Below are 20,498 nucleotides of genomic sequence, written 5' to 3'. Positions count from 1 at the left end.
TTATACAATCACACGATCAATCTGTCAGCTTATTTGACTCATCAATCACCTCATATCGCACTCCAAAATTGGTATCCGGACAGCGGTGTCAGCCATCACATCACACCCGATCTTGCTAACTTGCATCATGTGGAGGACTACAACGGTATGGATCAAGTTCAAGTTGGGAATGGGCAAGGGCTTCCTATTCATCACACTGGTAATTTCACGCTCTTTCTCCCTTCCAAATCCTTAGCCCTTACTGATATTCTTTTATGTCCCTTCAATCACAAAACGTTTACTTTCTGTTCAGAGATTTGCTCGTGATAATGATGTCTTTTTTGACTTTCATCCCTCTAATTTTATTGTTAAGAATCGAGCATCCAAGACACCTCTTCTTTCAGGGCAGAGTAATGATGGTTTGTACTCACTCAAGCTTCAACCTTCCCAACCACGAGCAATCTCCAAGTCACCATCCACTTTTATATCTTCCAGAACATTGTCCACGTGTTGGCATCTTCGTCTAGGTCATCCTACAAACGAGTGCTCCATCAAGTCATCTAGACGCATAGTTTACCTTGTTCTAGGTTTAATTTTAATCATATTTGTAGTGCTTACCAACTCGGCAAGTCACAAAAGTTACATCTTCCACCTTCAATTAATAAAAGCTCCTCTATTTTGCAATTATTATTTGTCGATGTTTGGGGTCCTGCTTTTCACTTATCTTTCGATGGTCATAAATATTTTCTCGTGTTTGTTGATGATTTTTCAAAATTTTCTTGGGGATTTCCAATGAAATTAAAATCAGATAGTTTAAGCTTCTGATTGAAAATCAATTTCACACCAAAATTAAGTCAATTTAATCGGATTGGGGTGACGAGTTTCGTGCTCTTTCCCCTATCCTTTCGCAATTCAGAATCTCTCACAGAGTCTCATGTCCTCACACCCATGAACAACAAGGCAAAGTTGAACGGAAACATCGCCATATAGTTGAAACGGGCTTAAGTCTCTTAGCTCATAGTTCCACCCCATCCTGTTACTGGCACTTTACCTTCGACACCTCTGTATATCTAATAAATCGACTCCCATCACCCTCGAATAGTGGTAAGTCTCCATTTGAACATGTATTTCGCAAATCACCATATTACTCTCTCCTAAGAGCCTTCAGATGCCTTTGGTTTCTCTATCTCCGACCTTATAACAAACACAAATTTGATTTTCGTAGCGCGCCTTGTGTATTCCTTGGTTACAGCCCCAAACACCTCGGGTATCGTTGTCTTGATAGAGTCTCTGGCCGTTTCTATATAGCCAGGCATGTTCGCTTCGACGAAACCATATTTCCATTTACTTCAGACTCAATTCTAGGTCCCCATCCCTCTACTCTAACATATTCGATCCCTTGGGCATCTTCCCCTATCACAATTCCCCATCGACCAGCTAATCCAGTTGCATCACCACCTACCTCAAATCTGCCCAGTCCATCATCTACTCTTTGAAGCCCTGTAATCGATCAATCATCTAGCAACACCAATGCTCCATCGTCCCAACCGATCATTCCTTTGGTTGTCAATTTTACGGACTTCTCCCTGCCACACCAATCTACTCTGTTATCGATGCGACATACATCTCAGCCCGTAGAACCTTCACAACGCACTCACTACATGCGTATTAGACATATGACTCCCTCTTCCTATTTATCCACAGTTCCATTTTCAAAGTTATCATCCCCTCCATCTATCGAACCTACTAGCTTCACTGAAGCAAATAAACATAAAGTTTGGCGAGATGCTATGTCTGCGGAAATGAATGCTCTTCTACGCAATGGAACTTGGACACTTGTCCCTTTTAACTCATCCATGAATGTGCTAGGCAATAAATGGATTTTTCGAATCAAGAAAAACTCTTTGGGAAATATCGAGCGTTACAAAGCTCGTTTAGTTGCCAAAGGATTTCATCAACTAGAAGGTCAAGATTATTTTGAGATGTTTAGCCGAGTTGTCAAACCTGCAACCATTCGGGTTGTCCTCACTATTGCTGCGTCTAGAGGATGGCAATTGCACCAGTTAGATGTCCAAAATGCATTCTTACATGGACACCATCAGGAACGTGTATACATGGCTCAACCTGCTGGATTTGTTCACCCATCCCTCCCTAATCATGTATGTTTGCTGCATAATCTCTATATGGTCTCAAACAGGCACCGAGAGCATGGTACATGCGCTTTCATCAATTTCTCATGGTTGTCGGATTTTCTCCTTCCAAAACAGACACATCTCTATTTGTCTATCAAGCTCATGGTGTCACAGCTTATTTGCTCGTTTATGTTGACGATATTATCGTCACCAGTAGCCATCCCTCATTTTTGGAATCAATTATATCCAAGTTAGGAGATGAATTTTCTATTCGTGACTTAGGTTGCCTAAGTTTTTTTTTAGGTATTGAAGTGAAGCACACTGCCACCAGACTTTATCTTTCTCAACAACAATATATTGCAAACTTGCTCACCCGGGTCGCAATGCACAATTGCAAACCAGTGTGCACTCATATGGCACCGAATACTAAGCTTCATGTCGGTGATAGTCCTTTATTTGATGACCCAACTTTGTATCGAACTATTGTTGGAGCTTTGCAATATGTCACCTTGACTCGGTCGAATTAATCTTGCATTTGTTGTTAACAAGATTTGTCAATTTATGCACTTTCCAAGTCAAAATCAATGGTATGTTGTAAAGTGTATCTTTCGATATCTCAAGCTCACTATGCATCATCGATTTGTCATTTCTCGTTCATCCAACTTAGTGCTACAGGCTTTCACTGATTCGGATTGGGCAGGCTCTTTGGATGACAGAAAGTCCACGGGTGGTTATGCAATCTTTCTTGGAAATGCATTGATCTCTTGGTCATCTAAGGACTGTTGCTCGCTCGTCAACCGAATCTGAATATAAAGCTCTTGCTGATGTTGCAGTTGAGCTCACGTGGTTGCAGTCCTTGCTCTTTGAGCTCAACATTCCGTTTCGCACATCTCCTATGTTGTGGTATGACAATCTTGGTGCAGCCTATCTGTCCATCAATCTAATTTTTCATGCCCGCACCAAGCATGTGAAGATAGATTTTCACTTTGTCCGTGACAAGGTAGCTCGCAAGGATCTCTCTGTTCAATTTCTATCCACAAAAGATCAACTTGCCGATGTTCTTACCAAGCCTCTTGCTTCAGCCCGATTTGAGTTTCTTTGCTCCAAGATGCATGTCATTCCTCCACCTTCAGCTTGCAAGGGGAGTGTTGGAACTACTGTTATGACTCTTTTAAAGAGTTCGACTCCTACGTCAACTAGTAATCCTAAAGACAAGGGATAACTTAGTTTAGTATAATTAGATCTCCTAAGTCACATATAACTCATACTACTATCGTTGTATATAAATACGGGAATAGACATAACACATTGTAAGAGAGCGATATAAATAATATATCATTTGGTTATTGCTTCTGGAAAATATCACGTTCTAACATCACCTACAATGGAGAACAAAGGGTGATAAAGGGTCATTTTAAGCTCATAATGTCTGACTTGAAGTTTTGTAGAGATGTAGTTGAGGAAAATAATTATATTTTCAAAATCAATGATCCACCATCCACTAGTGTCACAGATCACTCCTCCAATACCTCCATAAATGTTTTCTTTGGAGTGGGCACCATTTGTATTGAGCATGAAGTGACCTTGAGGAGGGAGATTCACTTGATAAGTATTTGCTTATGTGAATTAACATTCCAACTATTGTTCGTACACTACGTTAATTATATCACTCATATGTAATTTTAAAACAATTTTTCTTTCTCTGTGTAGTGGTGGTTATATATGTTTTCTTGTACGGGGTAGAACGTTGGCTAATAATAAACATTTATATTCAACAAATAGAGATAATAGAGATTACGATGTTCCGATGAATGTGTGGATATAATAATAGAAATAGGATTAGGAACAAAGTTATACATGCAAGGTGGAATGACATTTATGACAGACAAGATAAAAGAGAAGTAAAATAGAATGATCCGAGTATATATGAAGTGAAGTCAAAGGATACACCAATAAAGGGATGTGAGATGTTGATTGTAGTCCGTGGCAGGCCAAGAATTTCACTATGAAGTTCAAAACATGAATACGCAAACACATAAAAAAATCAAACGAGATTCAATATTTACTACACATAAAAAATAATTTTAAATCATATATAAATTAAGTAACTTTTGATCGAAGGACATTCAACTTAGCTTCGCCTCTAATTTTGACAGGGTGAACAAGGGTAGAGATAAGCCGAAAAAAAATCTAGTGAAAAACAATTAGACATGATATAACCCGCTTCAGCTGACTGAAAAGATATCCTTACATAGGTATGTATGACACTCAATGATTAAGGTAAAATCAATTATTAAGTGTTGTCGCACTTTATACATAGAAAAGTTAAGGGACTACTCTCATCTTATCTTTATTTAGGGGCATTATTTTGTATTCACGTGGTATTTCATTTTTCATATATATACTACAGCTATAACTTAAATAACACAAAACGATGGAAAAATAGGCTATGACTTAAATACCACTCCTCAAACCGGTTATCCATGCATCTGCCACCTATTTTTCTAGTTGATGGGCCATTGGAACCCATCTGTTAAAGCCCAGAAAGAACATTCGAGGTTTAACTTGTAACCAGTCATGGAAACCCTAATGCATTCCGATCCTATAAATATATAGGCCGCTCTTCTTCTCCTCAAGTCGCTCTCTGATTAACAGAGTTTATCAATGGTTGAAATTTTGTCTATTCGAGTATCAGAGCTTGAAAATCTTCTGTTTTGATTTTTATGTATTTGTTTTGATTCAATTTTATATCTGTGAATATGTGAAGCCGCTTGATGATTTTTGGATAATATTCTCACGACGGTCGTCTGAGGTACATTCATGTGCCTAACTGATGATAGATCCAATTTTTCTGATGGTTTCTTCTTCTTTTATGTTATAGAAATCTTCAATTACTATTGATTTTCAGATTTGTGATTCTTCGGAGCAAGCATAATGATGATGCTAAATTTATTCCGACTATTCATGAAAGGAATACCAACCTCCTACTCATTCTGAATGCTTGCCTTTTTCTAATAATTTTTAACTCTTATTTGCAAATTTAAACTGTTTTTGATATGTTTTATTTAAGTCTGTGAATCTATCGGAACTCTATGATTTTGGCACGATGAGGATAAGTGTTCATGAGACCGAAAGGTCATTGATATCATAAAAATTTAACAATTAGTCCTTTTCATTCTGAGTGCTTTTTAATTGTTCATAATAAATCATAAAAATCCTTTTTTGTACATTTTGATTTGGTTATGTTTTATAATGTAAATTGTTTAGGTGAATTAGAAAAGTAAGGGTCTGAAGTTTGACTCTTTGGCAACTTAAGCCTCAGGGATGAATGCAGCACCCTATATCAAAATTCCTCTTGTTGAAATTATTGTGGGCTTATTTGATAAACCTGCTACAACATCTTCGAGGGAAACACTTCAATTATACATTAAGTACTATTGTTGCACTTACTATTTTCACGAGGCAGGGGTAACGTCTGTGTATGTTGTGATATTTAGTACCGTATGATGATTTTTGGATTAAAATTCTCACGATGGTCATCTGAGGTACTTTTGTGTGCCTAACTGATGAAACATCCGAATTTCCTGATGGTCGTTTATTTTATTTTGTTAGATTAAGAGCTCTGCTGTTTTTTTCGTTTAAATTTTGTTATATTTATGGTGGGATCGAGCATAATGATGATTCAAAATATTTTCCGATTTGTTCATGAAAGGAATACCAACCTCCTACTCATTCTGAATGCTCGAGTTTTCCTCTTAGCTTTGTTTTCCCTGTTTTTGTTTCCTATTGGATTCGAAATCTTCACATACTTTTTTACTATGCTTTGTATCTTGCTGTGTACATAGTCTACATTTAGTCTCCTCCAATGAGGATTGTTGCTTAATTCTTGACTTGAATTCGGATTGTGTCTTATGGAAACACTACTTAAAATGTACTGTATCAACTATACTAGTGAAATTTACCCACACTGAATATGTATCATTGTGGGTAGTATCAATATTAATACTATATTTAGTATGAAAAAGGATTAAAATTGCCTCTGAACTATGTGAAATAGATCACTTATATCCTCCGTTACATTTTGTGATTAAAAATACCCCCGCAGTTATTCCAAGAGATCACAAATATCCTCAAGAGTTAACATTCCAATTTTTTAGCCATGTGGCAAGCCACATGGAACTAATCCCTCCACCTAAGCATTGTCAATTAAGATTCACTATAAAAGAACTTGACTTTTAGTGGGGACAAAGTCGCTACAAAATCCCAAAATATTGCTACTAAAGGTTATGAGTGATTTTTAGTGGCAACTAAGGCTTCAACAATCATTCGCTAGTAAAACCTATTTTTTCAACAAAAAAATATGATAATTAATTTTCGATTGCAACCTAATTTTCTAAAATAAATAACTTGAAATATTCATATTAAAAACATCCAATATTATTACAAAAAATAATCAAAATTATTTCTCGATTCAAATCTCCTACTATATATATATAATGCATCATTGTACATTTTATACATTTACATATGACATAAAAATAAAACATATAGTGTTTTCAAACTCCTACTTAATCGATATCATATTTGGTTTTTTAAAAACAATGAAGAAAAAAACACAAAATTAGAATTTAATGTTAAAACTTTTAGTGACGATTTTCTGGGCTTTTGTGGTGACTGTTGTTGCCGCTAAAAGTCTAGTTCTTTTATAGTGAATCCTAGTTGGCAACGCTTAGGTGGAAGGATTAGTCCCACGTGGCTTGCCACGTCAACAAAAAATTTGGGTGTTGATTCTTGAGGGTATTTGTGATCTCTTAGGATAACAGCAGGGGTATTTTTTATCCAAAAATGTAATGAAGATATAAATGGTCTATTTCATATAGTTCGGAGGCAATTTTGACCCTTTTCCGTTTTTAGTATAATTTCACAAATGGATTGAGAAATAATTGAACATGCTCCTAATGTTAGAAATTGAAAGACTTGTAAGATCAAAGACTACAAATCAAATGTAGTTGCATATGGAAAGGCTAGCCCACTATAATCTAATCGATGATCTTCGTAATTTTCAATCTAAGGTCTTGTCACCCTTTCATGAGAGGAATACAAACCTCTGATGTACTCTTGTGTGCCTAATTGATGAGACATTCGAACTTCCGTTTTAAATTTGTTATATTTATGGTGGGATCGAGCATAATGATGATTCAAAATATTATCCGAAAATTCATGAAAGGAATACCAACCTCCTACTCATTCTGAATGCTTGATTTTTCCTTGTTTTTGATTGGGTTCAAAATTTCTTATATGCTTTTTAACTACACTATTTACCTCCCTTGTGTGGGCTGCGGGTTTCCTTTTCAATAAAAAACTGGACAGCAAAAGAAATATAATTGGATTTTGTGTAATTTGGTGTAATTACTTTGATCGTTCTGTTTGATTGGCCAGGTAATTACTCGTGGGGGAGGCAACTGCCTTGATTTGATCTGATTGATGGTTCAAGTATGATCTGTTTATGACAGTGCATGCACAGACAGCGTGATTTGTCTAAATGTTGAGCATTGATCAATATTAACAACATAATACAAGTCAAAGAACAAACAAGAAACTATTGATGACTAAAATACTACTGAAAGGATAAGGGGAGAGGTAACTAGCGAACTTTTTCTCCCGCACAGAATGTAACACTCATCTACCTACAAATTTTTTTTAATGATAATCTTTGGTCTTCAAACCTGCTTATCCAAAATCGTGTTTAGTTGAAGTTGAGTAATGTTGTGTTTAATTCACCCCTCAGTCTCTTGCTACAACCAATTTCTCACACTTTCTCTTCACAAGTTTGAACCATCTTTCTTGCTTCCCTTATCTTGTTTGCCACTAATGTCACTTGCATCTTTTCTCGTATAACTTTGTTCCTAATCATATATATATGAGTGTGCTCACATATCCATCTGAGTATCCTTATATCTGAATCCAAAATACTTGAAGCTTCTCTCGTGAATATGACTTCTTGCTCGAACTTCAACTCATACAATTTGCAATCACCTGCGTAAAAGCTAGGTGATTCAATTTTTTGGTTAACAAAAAAAACACCTCATGTTGGATTCAATTTTGTACAAACTTGTTCCTAATCTGTTCATTCAATAATTAGTCAACATTGATAAGCTCTACTCTTTTAAAAATTATCATAAAGTTCATATGATTTAATCATCAAGGTTTCACTTTCTCTTCTTTTTTTTTTCCACCGGTTGATTCACGAAAAGTCAAATTTAACAGCAAGTCAACATTTTTGATAGGAAATGAACCGCGAAGGGAATGTCGATCCTAAATAGGACATCTAAGTTTGCAAAAAGTAAGACGTGCATTACCTTTAAAAGATGCAAGCAAACAATATTTCTACATTCACGGAGTAAAAAGTGTTTTCGTAGATCAAATCTCAATAATCTCGAGTTGAAAAGAGTATAGCCTTAAGAAATCTTTAATTTAGAAACGATGTAGATACATTTGTAGGATCACCATTTGATGAATAATTATAATCAAAATAAAAGTATGACTTTGAAGAAGGTTGTCTGTACTTTAACAAAGTTAGGTCTCTTGATGACAATGTCGGTGAATACGTAACAGACAATGAACTATTGATTAATGAATTTAGACCATAAAAGATCACGATTGATATAAAAAAAAAATTAAGCAAAATTAGAGACAATGAATTAGACCATAAAGTTAGAATACTTGTTAAACAAATAAATCAGCTGACTTTCTTTACTTTTAAGACACTAATACAAATATAAACATTTGACGTGATTAGGTATCAAAAGTATGGATTGGAGAATGGTATGTATCCCTCCTAAAACTAAAACAAGACTAAATAATTGTAGAATTAACATTTAGGAAAAAGAAAATATTTAAAGATACACCTTTAATATTTTAAGAATCGACCTTTTCTGGGAGAATAAGGTTTTATCATGCAAACATAATTGTCATATCGATCGACATTCAAAATTTACCTTTGAGGCCCTTACTTTAGGACTATTTTTCAGCGTTGATAGACACGGTCAACGTGTCGGCTACACGTAACTATCTTTATCTGAATCTCTAGAATTCACATAAAATCAAGGCAAGTTCGTTCTTAATTCATCATAAGCTTAGGACTTCTTATAAGCTTGTTCAACACGAGGATTGGTTGGCGGAACATCATGATTTTCTTGATCCATTCTTAAGATCTCAGACTGACAAAGGGATGTGCCACTCCAAGCATAAAACGATAGTGAATTTCATACTTGTCCTTGCTCATCCTCATCCTCATCCTTATCGCCCCAACCATTTGTCGAAACATATTGATTTCTTGTTGTTTCATCCATTGGTTATTTCTCTCCAATCATGTTTCTCTTTTCAATTTCGATGTCGATTAGTTCACAAGAATTCTTTCAAAGGTGGGATCAATCCCAACCTATTCTTCTTAGCTTAACAGTCTATTCGTGGAAGTAAATTATCCAAAAAGTCTCCTTACTAGACCTAACATCCTGTCATCGCTTTCAGATACAAGGAAATTGGACTACTTATTAGACCAACTATCTCACGCTCTCTCTCAAACCCAGCCAAAATACTCTCAAGCTGTCTATTCTACTATGCTTATTCTCACAATAGACTCAATAATTGTGGTTACAAATGCTATTGCTAGAAGGGCATTCAAGTCGAGAATTATTTTATATCTTTTCTCCATTTATTTATTGGTCATGAAAATTTCACTATTATCTTTTATTTCAAATATACTCGAATCATTATTTGTATATATACTTACAATTCCGAATTGTGCCCAATAAAAACAGTCTTACGTAATGTATCAAATATATACTAGTGCAATACCCAATATATACACATTCTGAGCGTGCAATTTTCTTATTAAATAAAAATCAGTTTTGTGTGGAAATTTTAATAGTAATTTATTTTCCAAAGGTGTGAACGTCGTAGATGCCTGCGTTGCATATAGTTGAAAATTATTAATGTAATTTGACCTAGCCAATGATAATCTCCCACGTGTCTATTAATCGACCTCAATACATTGACTATAAAACAAAAAAAAACTACAGTTGACTTTGTCTTTTCTTATTCTTCAATTTTAGGAGTCAACGTTCCACTAGACATAAAAAAATTAAAATGAAATTATTTGAATTTTGTAATATAAAGTTGTCATTAGATTTAGGATAAGAAATTTAATTTATTTATTTTTCAACATAGAGGATGATTTTTGATGAATTGAAAAGATAAGTGTTTGGTAAGTCAATATATTTATACCTAATCTAAAAAATGTTATAAAGTAAAAATAGCGTATGTGTAACGTTCAAGAGTTGAAGCGGCAAAAGACACATTTGCATTTGGCCACTATTTTCTTAATTTTTTTTTTGTCTTACATTGATTAGAGGTGTATTCTATTAAATTTATTTCTTTTTTTAATAATATTTTGGAATTTAAATTTAACTATGTACATTTTTTTGTAATTTGTAAACTTTGCAAGTGTATGACCATTTCAATTCTTTCATTTAATTTCGATTCAAAGGCATAAATACAATAATCTTATGTGTGGGGTCAAAATCTGGTGGGGCCTACACAAAGTATAACAAAATTTCATTTTATTTTGGTCAAAAGTGACCATTATGACCTCACACTTGTTTTGCTTTATGTTTGTCTTTTGCTTAGTGGTTTTGTTACAGAATTTAATATAATTAATTGACAATTAAATGTTATAAGTGATAAAATTAGGAAGAAAAAAAAGAATGGAATTTTGGAGCCTTCTTATCTAGTGGATTAAGCATGCCTGAATTTGTGTTTTTATAATTTTGGCTTATTTAGCTCTCATTAGTCATGAATCATGATGGAGTAGTAGCAAAATTTTATTTAATTAACTATTTTATTTTTAGTATTTAATTTCCACACATTCTGGAATATAAAAGGGCATTCAGTACCTTAAGCATTCTATATTCTTACAAAGTTCGAGCAAGGGGCACACCCTTTTAGAGTATGAAGTATGCAACCTATTTTGATGGTAACTGATTTCAGGGCTCAAACTCATGATCTATAAATCATACATAAATAATTTTATCGTTGCTCTAAGATTTTCAAAAGATATGAATAAATTAGAAGTCATATTTTGAACTTATTTAAATACCAATTTGTTCCAAACCCACATGATATAAAAATCCAATTGCAATATATTGAAAGAACAACTAACTAATACATACACGTTAAAGTTAATATCACATGTTAAAAGGGTCAAAAGTCATAGGTGTAGAGCTTATTGTATAAACACATCCAAAAGCATGTTCTAAGTTAACTTCTAGACGTTCCAAATTTTGGAATGAAAAAAGTATATATATAAGTTCAAAGAATTCATAAGCCACAAAATATCAAAACAATGAACTTGTACATTTAATAATAATAATAATAATAATAATAATAATAATAATAATAATATAATTAATGTAATTTTTTTGGGAAAATCTGAAAAAAATGATATGCATGTGTGTCTTTCTCCTAATTCGAATACTGCATATCAAAACTTAAATACATATAATATATATAAAGCGAAAAAGTCACAGTGAAAAATAAAATAAACACGTATTTTATATCGAGGCTATATCCTAGTAATATTTGACATATAAATACCAAAAGGTAAATGATAAGATCAATTTGACAAAAGGAGATGAATGATCAAAATTAATTGGCACTGGTATTTACACAAGGTTATATTATTTTAGTATGATTAATTAAGTCAAGGTTTAGGTAAGATATATTAATTAGTTATAGTTTAGCAATAAGAATGTAAACTAAAAAAAAGATATGTTTACGTGTTTTACTATTTATTGAATTGATGTAAATAGTAAATGTGAGTAAATTATTATGAAAATGGAGAAATAATGATAGTGAGTGTTGATTAGTACAATTACTAATAATATATACTTAGGTCAAAAACATACAAAACCTTCTTTATTTGAATTAGATTATAAAATTCCTACATTACGTATTCATAGTAGGACTGCAATATCATAATTCATAGATAGTGATTTAATTTATTTTAATTTGGATAAATGATAATGAAGTTTACTGAATTGAGTTAATAATTAAGCTATTATATAGTTTGATACATTATATTTTACATGTACAAAGTGGATTTTATCTCTATTTATCCTTCTTGTTTTCTTGACATCAAACATATAATATCATTCCATATTTATTAGTATTAATAATTTGTTGGGATCTATAGATGTAGTGGTTGGTGAATCACTTCTTCTTCTTCCACAAAGATTCGAGCAAAAAAAACTTGAATGAAACTGAATAAGATTGGACGAACGAAAATAAAGATCAAAGATTTTATTATTGTAGAAATAAAAGAAAATATTTATTTATTTATTATGAATTACAACAATTTTCTATATTAAGGAATCAAAGATACATATTTAATTAATTAATTAAAAGTCAATTATATTGATCATATATCTCCAGGATCGGAAACTAATAATCAAGAAAACAAAATTATTATTCTACCTTTTGTTTTCAAGTGATTAATAATTTCAAGAGTCAAACTTTCAAAAAAAATTTAAATTTAATGCCGTGTTACATAATAGCCTTACACTATACATTTATAATTTTGCCTAATATTTTTCGCGATTGTCAGATTATTTAATTAACCTTACAAAATTCCTATCATCCAACATATCTCGTTTATCCTCAACGACAATTATTCTCTTTACTCAAGATTAGGCTAGTCTAGAACATAAAAAAAAACACATTTGAGTAAAAATTAAGGAGCCATTTTATTTGACCTTATTAATTATAACTTTCTTTCTAAAGATATATTTTCAAAATATATGATCAAACGCCAGATAGGTATTCGGAAAAGGGTATAATGGTAAAGAAAAGTATCCTCCCGTAGACCGACGGTGACCATACTCCAATAGAGACAGATTTTATAAAGAAAAAAAAAAAAGAAAGTACGGCGGGCAATTCTTCGGCTCCTTAAACTGATATACATTTCAAGAAGACGACTTTTTGTGCCCAACTTTGAACTTTTCCTCTCAAAAGAGTCAAACCCAAAACCCAAATTCCAAACCATAAACACAACACAAACACAAAGTACAAACCCAAAAAAAAGTAAGCAAAAAAGGGCAAATTTTGGTCAAGTAATTCAGCTGATTGTCCGTGTACTCTGAATCTTCTTCTTGCTTCTAAGGTGGGTACTGTTTACTCAATTTTTTTAAGTTTTACTAATCTTTTTTATGGTTTCTCATTTATGATCTTGAAATCCCAAAACCCCATTTCAGAATTTTACATTTCTGTTCATCTTTTTCTCTGAATTCAGTTTTCTTGTTCTGGTGTTTTAAGTTTGGTATGTTTGTTTACTTTGCTTTAGTGATTTTGGGTGGATGAGGAATACCCTTTTTGAGTTTTTGTGTTTTAGTCTTGAAATCATTGAAAATGGGATGGATTGTAGGATCGGGTTGTTGTTCTTGGATTGTTTTAGCTGAAAATTGAATGGATTTGAATCTTTGATTGATGGGTTTTGTTGTTTTTCTTGTTTTTTCTTCTGATTAGGTGTAAAGATTGAATCTTTTTGTACCATTTGAGTGTTGGGAGCAAAATGGGAGGTGTTTGTACAGGTGGAACAGCGAGGAGTAGAGTTGAAATTCACCATGAGAGCCCCTCAGGGTCTTCAAAAAAGATGGAGTCAGTTGAGAGCATTGGAAAGCAGAAGAAAGATGAATCTTTTTCGTATCCTGATGTGGGTGCTTTTCGTGGGACGCCTAATCTATATGATTCTGGTGAATTGTATATGTCTATTTCGAGGGAGTTGAAGCCATCGACACCTGCTAGGACAGGAGTGAACAAGGTACTCATGATCATGGAAACATTAATCTTTGTTGATGTATTTGGGTGCTTGTTGTATAGCATATCAAAGCTGATCTGGTTGTTTTTATTCTGTGTGTTATTAATGCTTAGTACTCTTGCACGCCTGATTGTAAAATTGCCAATTTTCTCCCTTAGTACACATGAAGGAGAGAATTTTCCTTTTGAGAATAGAAGAGAAAGAAACTAGGAAGGAAGAGTCAGTGGACCGCATAGTCAAAACTTCTGCATTTTGTACAGTTTTTGCAGAAACTGATGGAGTTATTATCGAATGAAAGAATTGGTTGGATGAATAAGAATGTCCGTAGAAGTGAGAGGACCAATATATATGTCCTGCTGAAAAATAGAACGTGGTGCGTCTTTGATGTGCTTGTGCTAGAGCTGGACAATGCTGCAAGTCTGTTTTGTTGCCTTTGGCAAGTGAAAGTAGTTCAGAGTCCTCTAACCAATTCAGTTCCATCAACATGTTCATGGATTAGAGCCTTCGGTAGATATTTATGCATAGATTATACACTCACAATTTCGAGTTCATATGGTAAAATTGATATTTTTGCATTCTTGAATTCTGCTCGAAGCCTGGTGATGCTATTGGTGTTCGCCGCTTCTCAACACATGGTCTTGCTGTCACAAAGTCGTGATTGTATTGGAGAAATAAGCAATTTGGAAGCTTGTGTATGTTGACATGATTTTTTATATTGAAACTTTTGGCTGCTCTCGAAAAGCTTGAGATGACAACATGGAATTGGAGATACATTGCATAGAAGCCCATGTTGATTGGTTCATGCCGAAGCAGCAGATATGACAACTTAATTGTGGCATGCTTTTGGAAGCTTGTATTGAATTAATTGTCTATTTCTCTAGTAACCTCGGCAGCTCGCTGCACTAGTCGTGTTTGAGCAACTTTCAGTTTTCCTTTTCTATTTCTTGTTTTTTCACACTTTAAAGTAATCTGGAATCATCATACTGCACTGCTGTAAGGTAACAAGACATGGTTTCTTCTTGTGATAGGCTCCTAGCTCTTTTCTTGGGAAGGCCAGTATAGTCGGCCTAGAGAAAGCAGTTGAAGTATTAGATACACTTGGGAGCAGCATGACAAATTTGAACTCCGGAGGCTTTATGACAGGAATGACATCAAGAGGGAATAAAATATCTATCCTAGCATTTGAGGTAGCGAATACTATTACCAAAGGTGCAAATTTGTTGCAATCTCTTTCCAAAGAAAATGTCGAGTATTTAAAGAAGGAAATTCTACCTTCAAAAGGAGTGCAACAATTGGTTTCTACTAATATGAAGGAACTGCTTACTATTGCTGCTGCCGACAAAAGGTTAGAATTTTAAATATCCACCTCATACCCCACACTTAATAAATATTAATAATCTACTATCTGCTGATATATTCTCTAATTGATAACAGTAACATAATGAAGGATATACTCCTATGTTAATTTACCTACATTTTGGAAGTTCAAGGTTCAAAGTATCTTTAAATAAAAACAGTGGAAGTATGTATAAGTAAAGTCTTAATTGGTGGAATATTCATTCAGACTTTGAGTCAAACTACAATTTGGAGGCACCTTTCAGAATTCTACGAAAAGTTGTAATGCTGTAAGCAGTATAAGCCTCGGTGAAAATAAGTTTTTATGTTTTCTGTAGGGAGGAATTTGACATCTTCTCTCGCGAAGTGATTAGGTTTGGAGATATGTGTAAAGACCCTCAATGGCACAACCTAAATCGATATTTTTCCAGGTATGTTAACACCTTTTTATTGTAGATGAGTCAAACCATTCTGGTTTCATTAAAGATGTTTATCATAAGTTGTAACCACTTCTCAGGTTGGACTCAGACACTCTTACTCACAAACAGCTAAGATCAGAGGCTGAATTGATGATGCAGGAACTGAGCACTCTGGGTCAGCATACTTCTGTAAGTTCGTACCTTGTTTTGAAGTGCATGGTGGCTTTCTACAAGTTTTTGTTTCTCAATATGTTACGTGTTTTACAGTATAAGTAAATTCTTCCTTTTGTTCTTGGAGTCAAGAATTTTTTTCATGTCCTTTTTACTTACATGAACTGTAACAATTTTGGGACAATATTGGAGTGCGGTTTCTTCTTGAGGGGAGCGGAGGGTCTTTTAGAAACAGCCTCTCTACCTCACAAGGTAGGGGTAAGGCCCGCATACACTCTACCTTCCCCAGATCCCACTAGCATGTTGTTGGTTTCTTCTCGAGGGATTTATAACTTCCTTGATGTTATACTTGCCCTGTTGTATGAGATTTGCCAATATTTGCATTTACCAGCAAGAATATTTTCTGATTTATGTTGTTTGTACTGTCTTGTATAAGGAAAAAATATATTAAGAATGGTCTGAGTTGAAGTGTAACCAAGACGGGAAGTTACTTGACTCTTTTCCTATGTCCGGTTTTATATAATCTGAATTTGATGTTTTCTCTAGAAGATATGGCTGACATCTATATTGATATTCCAAAGTCATTGATGGGACTCTGCCACTGGTATCTTTACAGGAATTATATCATGAAATGCACGCACTGGACAGATTCGAACAGGATTATCGGAGGAAACTTGAGGAATTAGATTCCTTAAATCTACCTCGGAAAGGTATATCAGTGTTACTTTTATTTAGTTCTCTGTGATTTGTCATGTGTTGCAAACTTAGCTGGATGAAGGTTTGAATAAAAATGTTGTGCGGATTCTTTTTGTGTAGATTAAAAATGTCTTCTTTGGATTCTTCATTTTGATAATTTGGTAGATTAACATACAAATTGACACATTTTCTTTCACTTGTAGGCGAAGGTCTCATGATGTTACAGAGTGAGCTAAAACATCAAAGAAAGATTGCGAGGAGCTTGAAAAAGAAATCTCTTTGGGCTAAGGGTTTGGAGGAGGTACTTTGACCAAAACTAATCTTTATATCATTTTCAAGTAAAGCATTTTTCACTTTTCTAAAAATCAAATTAATAGAACTCGTAAAAAGAGAACATTTTCAAAATTACTGTGGAAATTGGTAAGCTCATGGAGGCGACAAGATCTTCATTTGATTTAGTGATTGAAATGAAAATTGCCTTTTTTTCCTTTTAAGAGCGTCGTTATTATCTTCAGCGATAATCACTTCGTGATCCAAATTAATCATTGTAGGTTGTGGAGAAGCTTGTTGACATTGTTACTTATATACATCAAGCAATTGTGGAAGCATTTGGGGACAATGGTATGAAAGTACATGTATTTTTTTGTTGATTAGTTCAAATTTGATGGCTGTCATTATCAGCTAAGAGTATCAAACCTTCATTGCTGTTTGATAAATGGCTGTTTGCGCTCCTCACCACTAAATTGCTCCAGCCACTTCCATTCTCTTGCCTCAGATACCTTTTACATGTTAACCTTTTATCTTATTGAACTATTTTTCATTAATAATGGTGGTTATAGAGAACATCCTAAGCCATATACTGACTTAAAAAAAGTAAAATGGAAGGGGAAATGAAACAAAAGGGAAACTCAAGTTACACTTTAAGATTTTAATTATTCGATTTATGTACGTGACAATAGAATGACTATTTTCTATTTTTAAAATTTGTTGACCGACTTTAGGAAGTATTTAAAATTAATTACTCAAGCTTAGAACTGTTAATAACTCCTGAGGAAAAAGGGAGGACAGCCTTCGGTGTTTTTCCTTCTTTGGATCTTCAGTATCCGAGTTTCCCAAGTCACTGCATTTGCGTAACATATTAGGAAAGATGAAAGAGTTGTGACTAATCATTAATCTGTACATTTACCAAGCAAGGAATTCTTACTAAAGAGTACGGCAAAGTCAAGCTATATATTCTCTCCGTTTCAATTTGTTTGTCCTACTTTCTTTTTTTGTCCATTTCAAAAAGTACGTCTCTTTCCTTTTTTTGGCAACTCGCTAATTCCAATTTTTCACGTGGCACGTTTAAGACCACAAGATTAAGGGCATCTTGGTACATTTGACATATCTTTAATATATAACCACAAGATTAAAAAATCTTCTTTATTTTCTTAAACTCCGGATCAAGTCTAAACCACACAAACAAATCGAAATGGAGGGAATACTGTTGCTATTTACAACGCAGAGTTAACTTGCATATGTACACACATTGTCTCTTCTTTCCCAGAGTATGATTGTTTTCTTTAATGTAGACGAATCTCTATGTGTGTTGCAGGATTGACATCTGCTGTCAAGGAGCCAGTGAAGAAACAAGAAAGACTGGGAGTAGCTGGTCTGGCTTTACACTATGCTAACTTAGTTACTCAAATTGATAACATTGTAAGTTTTAGTGCTGAATTAGAGCGATACTGATTGCGCTGTTAACGACTGCTCCAATATTATTCATAACAATGGGATTTGATATCATGTCAGGCTTCACGGCCCACCTCTCTTCCGCCTAACATGAGGGATGGATTATATAATGGATTACCTCCTTCCATAAAAACGGCCCTTCGTTCACGTTTGCAGGCGGTTGATGCAAAGGAAGAGGTTTGTCCTCCATATTAATTTCTCATTCTTCCCCTTTCTCCCTTTTGCTCTTTTCGGGGGTTAATGATACCTCCCTTTTGCATTAAGTTTTATATCTGTGTAATATAGTTTCTCCACGTTGTGCTTTTTGCAGCTCACAATTCCTCAGATTAAAGCAGAGATGGAAAAAACTCTTCAGTGGCTTGTCCCAGTAGCTGCAGATACTACGAAGTATGTGTTTCGACAAAAGCTTCCCCCCCAACCACCACCGCCACACATACACGCACAAATTTTTGATAATATATGCTGATTCGTTTTTGTCTTTTTCTATCTTGGCAATGGGATAACAGAGCACACCAAGGCTTTGGATGGGTTGGAGAGTGGGCCAACACCGGGTTAGTTCCACAAGTCTCTGTCACTACATGAGCAAAATTAAATATTTACATTTGCAGTTTAGTTTGGATAGCATTCTTCAAGAATATAATATTTGGAGGCAGGTGCAGCCATGCACTGCAGGTTCAATTGAACGTAGTTTATTCTATATAACAACATCATTTGTTTTGATATAATTTTTTGGTTGTTACAGCGAATGTTGTTAATAGAGAATATATGATACAACATAACATGAAAGATCGGTTCAACAGAAAATATGGTTGTTATAGTGACGTGTTTTATAGGACGGCAGATGGCTATTATAGAGAGTGCTGACTGTTATATAAGCAAAATTTCAAGAAATATTAGATTTTTGAACCCATAATTCAGTTGTACAATGATATCGGTTAAGGACTTCCTAAGATTGAAACATCAGAGTTTTAAATTTTCTATCAGCTTCTAATGTTATTGGTTTTTTCTCTTTCAGAAGCGAGTTTGGCAAGAAGAACCCTCCACAAGTTTCCCTCATTCGACTGCAGACACTCTACCATGCAGACAAACAGAAAATGGACTACCATGTCCTCGAACTAGTGACATGGCTTCACCGTTTGATCAGCCTGGTAAGATTTAACGGGCCCAAGGCTTTCCCAGGACGATCACCAACACGCAAAGGACTTAATCTGCAGACTGAGTTGATGATGAATACTACCTCAAAAACGCCTAAGGTTCAGATTTCTCTTGAAGATAGGAACTTACTAGAGAAAGTGATGAAACGGAAATGTTTGGTCCCTGGAAGAAGCAAGAGCCAGGAGTTTCTGTTGCCCAAGAATCGGAAAAAGGTGTGGGCGCTAAGTAGAAGCATGGGTAACTCCCCTTGTACCGACTTTCAACATCCAAAGGCTACTGTTTTGGATATATTAGATGGCTTACATTAGCATTTTGAGTTGCTAAAGAGAGATCTCAAGCAAAAAAAAGTTCATTTTTTTGTTTTCTTGATTCTTAGCTCCCCCCTTCTTTGGAACCAAAATCTCTTGTATATAGTCTCTCCATCATATGGTGATTGGGAAAATTGTTATACTGTAGCATATTATTATCACCAAAATACATTTAGATTCTAGTGGAAGTGAATGTTCAAGGGTGATAGGGAATGATGTTTATTTGGGCATTTTGCAGCCAACTTGCTATGAATGTTTTGGTAATATGAAGTGTAACCATAAGAATGAAGTCCCAATAGCTCTCTATTTTGTTATTTGTCCTAATAGCTGTCATATTTTCCTGTAACCCTGCTTCGGGTACTACCCTTTTGAGTTGAGGGTCTATTGGAAGCAACCTTTTCTATTCCACTGAGATAGGGGTAAGGTCTTTGTACATCTTATTCTCCTCGGATTTTCCTTGGGGGTATACTAAATATGTTGTGACCTGCAATCACATATACTAGTTAATTGTTCAAGGCTTTTATTTAATTTTTTAAAATTCTAACTAGGGGTGGTAAAGAAAAAATCAAAATCAAATGCAATGTGTATAAAAATTCAACATATTCTTTTCGCTCGGTGTAAATTTAGAATTTTGAAGAAATCAATAATATTTGATATATTCAGCATTTAAATAAAAGAGAAATCAATTTGACAACCTATA

At 34.3% G+C, this 20,498-nt stretch overlaps 1 protein-coding gene and 5 non-coding genes across 6 annotated transcripts; all 6 read left to right on the top strand.

Annotated features, from left to right (window-relative positions):
• The first annotated feature begins 4,875 nt into the window (after positions 1-4,875).
• Positions 4,876-4,971, top strand: LOC125857342 (small nucleolar RNA Z161/Z228). Its single transcript, XR_007445661.1, has one exon. It is a non-coding gene; the product is annotated as a small nucleolar RNA Z161/Z228 (small nucleolar RNA).
• A 66-nt stretch (positions 4,972-5,037) lies between these two features.
• Positions 5,038-5,108, top strand: LOC125857326 (small nucleolar RNA Z105). The gene has a single exon (XR_007445647.1). It is a non-coding gene; the product is annotated as a small nucleolar RNA Z105 (small nucleolar RNA).
• Positions 5,109-5,607: 499 nt separating this feature from the next.
• LOC125857343 (small nucleolar RNA Z161/Z228) lies at positions 5,608-5,704 on the top strand. The gene has a single exon (XR_007445662.1). It is a non-coding gene; the product is annotated as a small nucleolar RNA Z161/Z228 (small nucleolar RNA).
• A 73-nt stretch (positions 5,705-5,777) lies between these two features.
• On the top strand, positions 5,778-5,849 carry LOC125857327 (small nucleolar RNA Z105). Its single transcript, XR_007445648.1, has one exon. It is a non-coding gene; the product is annotated as a small nucleolar RNA Z105 (small nucleolar RNA).
• Positions 5,850-7,293: 1,444 nt separating this feature from the next.
• On the top strand, positions 7,294-7,364 carry LOC125857328 (small nucleolar RNA Z105). Its single transcript, XR_007445649.1, has one exon. It is a non-coding gene; the product is annotated as a small nucleolar RNA Z105 (small nucleolar RNA).
• Positions 7,365-13,088: 5,724 nt separating this feature from the next.
• Positions 13,089-20,000, top strand: LOC125854373 (protein PSK SIMULATOR 2). Its single transcript, XM_049533903.1, has 13 exons — positions 13,089-13,329; positions 13,692-13,986; positions 15,012-15,328; positions 15,657-15,749; positions 15,836-15,926; positions 16,525-16,618; positions 16,808-16,905; positions 17,156-17,225; positions 18,199-18,302; positions 18,396-18,512; positions 18,646-18,722; positions 18,842-18,886; positions 19,351-20,000. The coding sequence occupies exons 2-13, from the start codon at positions 13,738-13,740 to the stop codon at positions 19,796-19,798; spliced, it is 1,803 nt and encodes a 600-aa protein (XP_049389860.1). The 5' UTR covers positions 13,089-13,329; positions 13,692-13,737; the 3' UTR covers positions 19,799-20,000.
• Positions 20,001-20,498: the final 498 nt, after the last annotated feature.

This window comes from Solanum stenotomum, chromosome 2 (assembly GCF_019186545.1).
Source record: "Solanum stenotomum isolate F172 chromosome 2, ASM1918654v1, whole genome shotgun sequence".
In the NCBI taxonomy this organism is placed as follows: domain Eukaryota; kingdom Viridiplantae; phylum Streptophyta; class Magnoliopsida; order Solanales; family Solanaceae; genus Solanum; species Solanum stenotomum.
This window is presented reverse-complemented; position numbering and strand designations above follow the sequence as displayed.

What these genes read in the sequence shown, in the direction of transcription:
- LOC125854373 (XM_049533903.1), top strand. Translation starts at nt 13,738, where the DNA reads ATGGGAGGTGTTTGTACAGGTGGAACAGCGAGGAGTAGAGTTGAAATT. An exon ending in CTTAAATCTACCTCGGAAAG is followed by an intron (nt 16,619 to 16,807) that starts GTATATCAGTGT and finishes TTTCACTTGTAG; the next exon opens with GCGAAGGTCTCATGATGTTA. An exon ending in CGGTTGATGCAAAGGAAGAG is followed by an intron (nt 18,513 to 18,645) that starts GTTTGTCCTCCA and finishes TGCTTTTTGCAG; the next exon opens with CTCACAATTCCTCAGATTAA.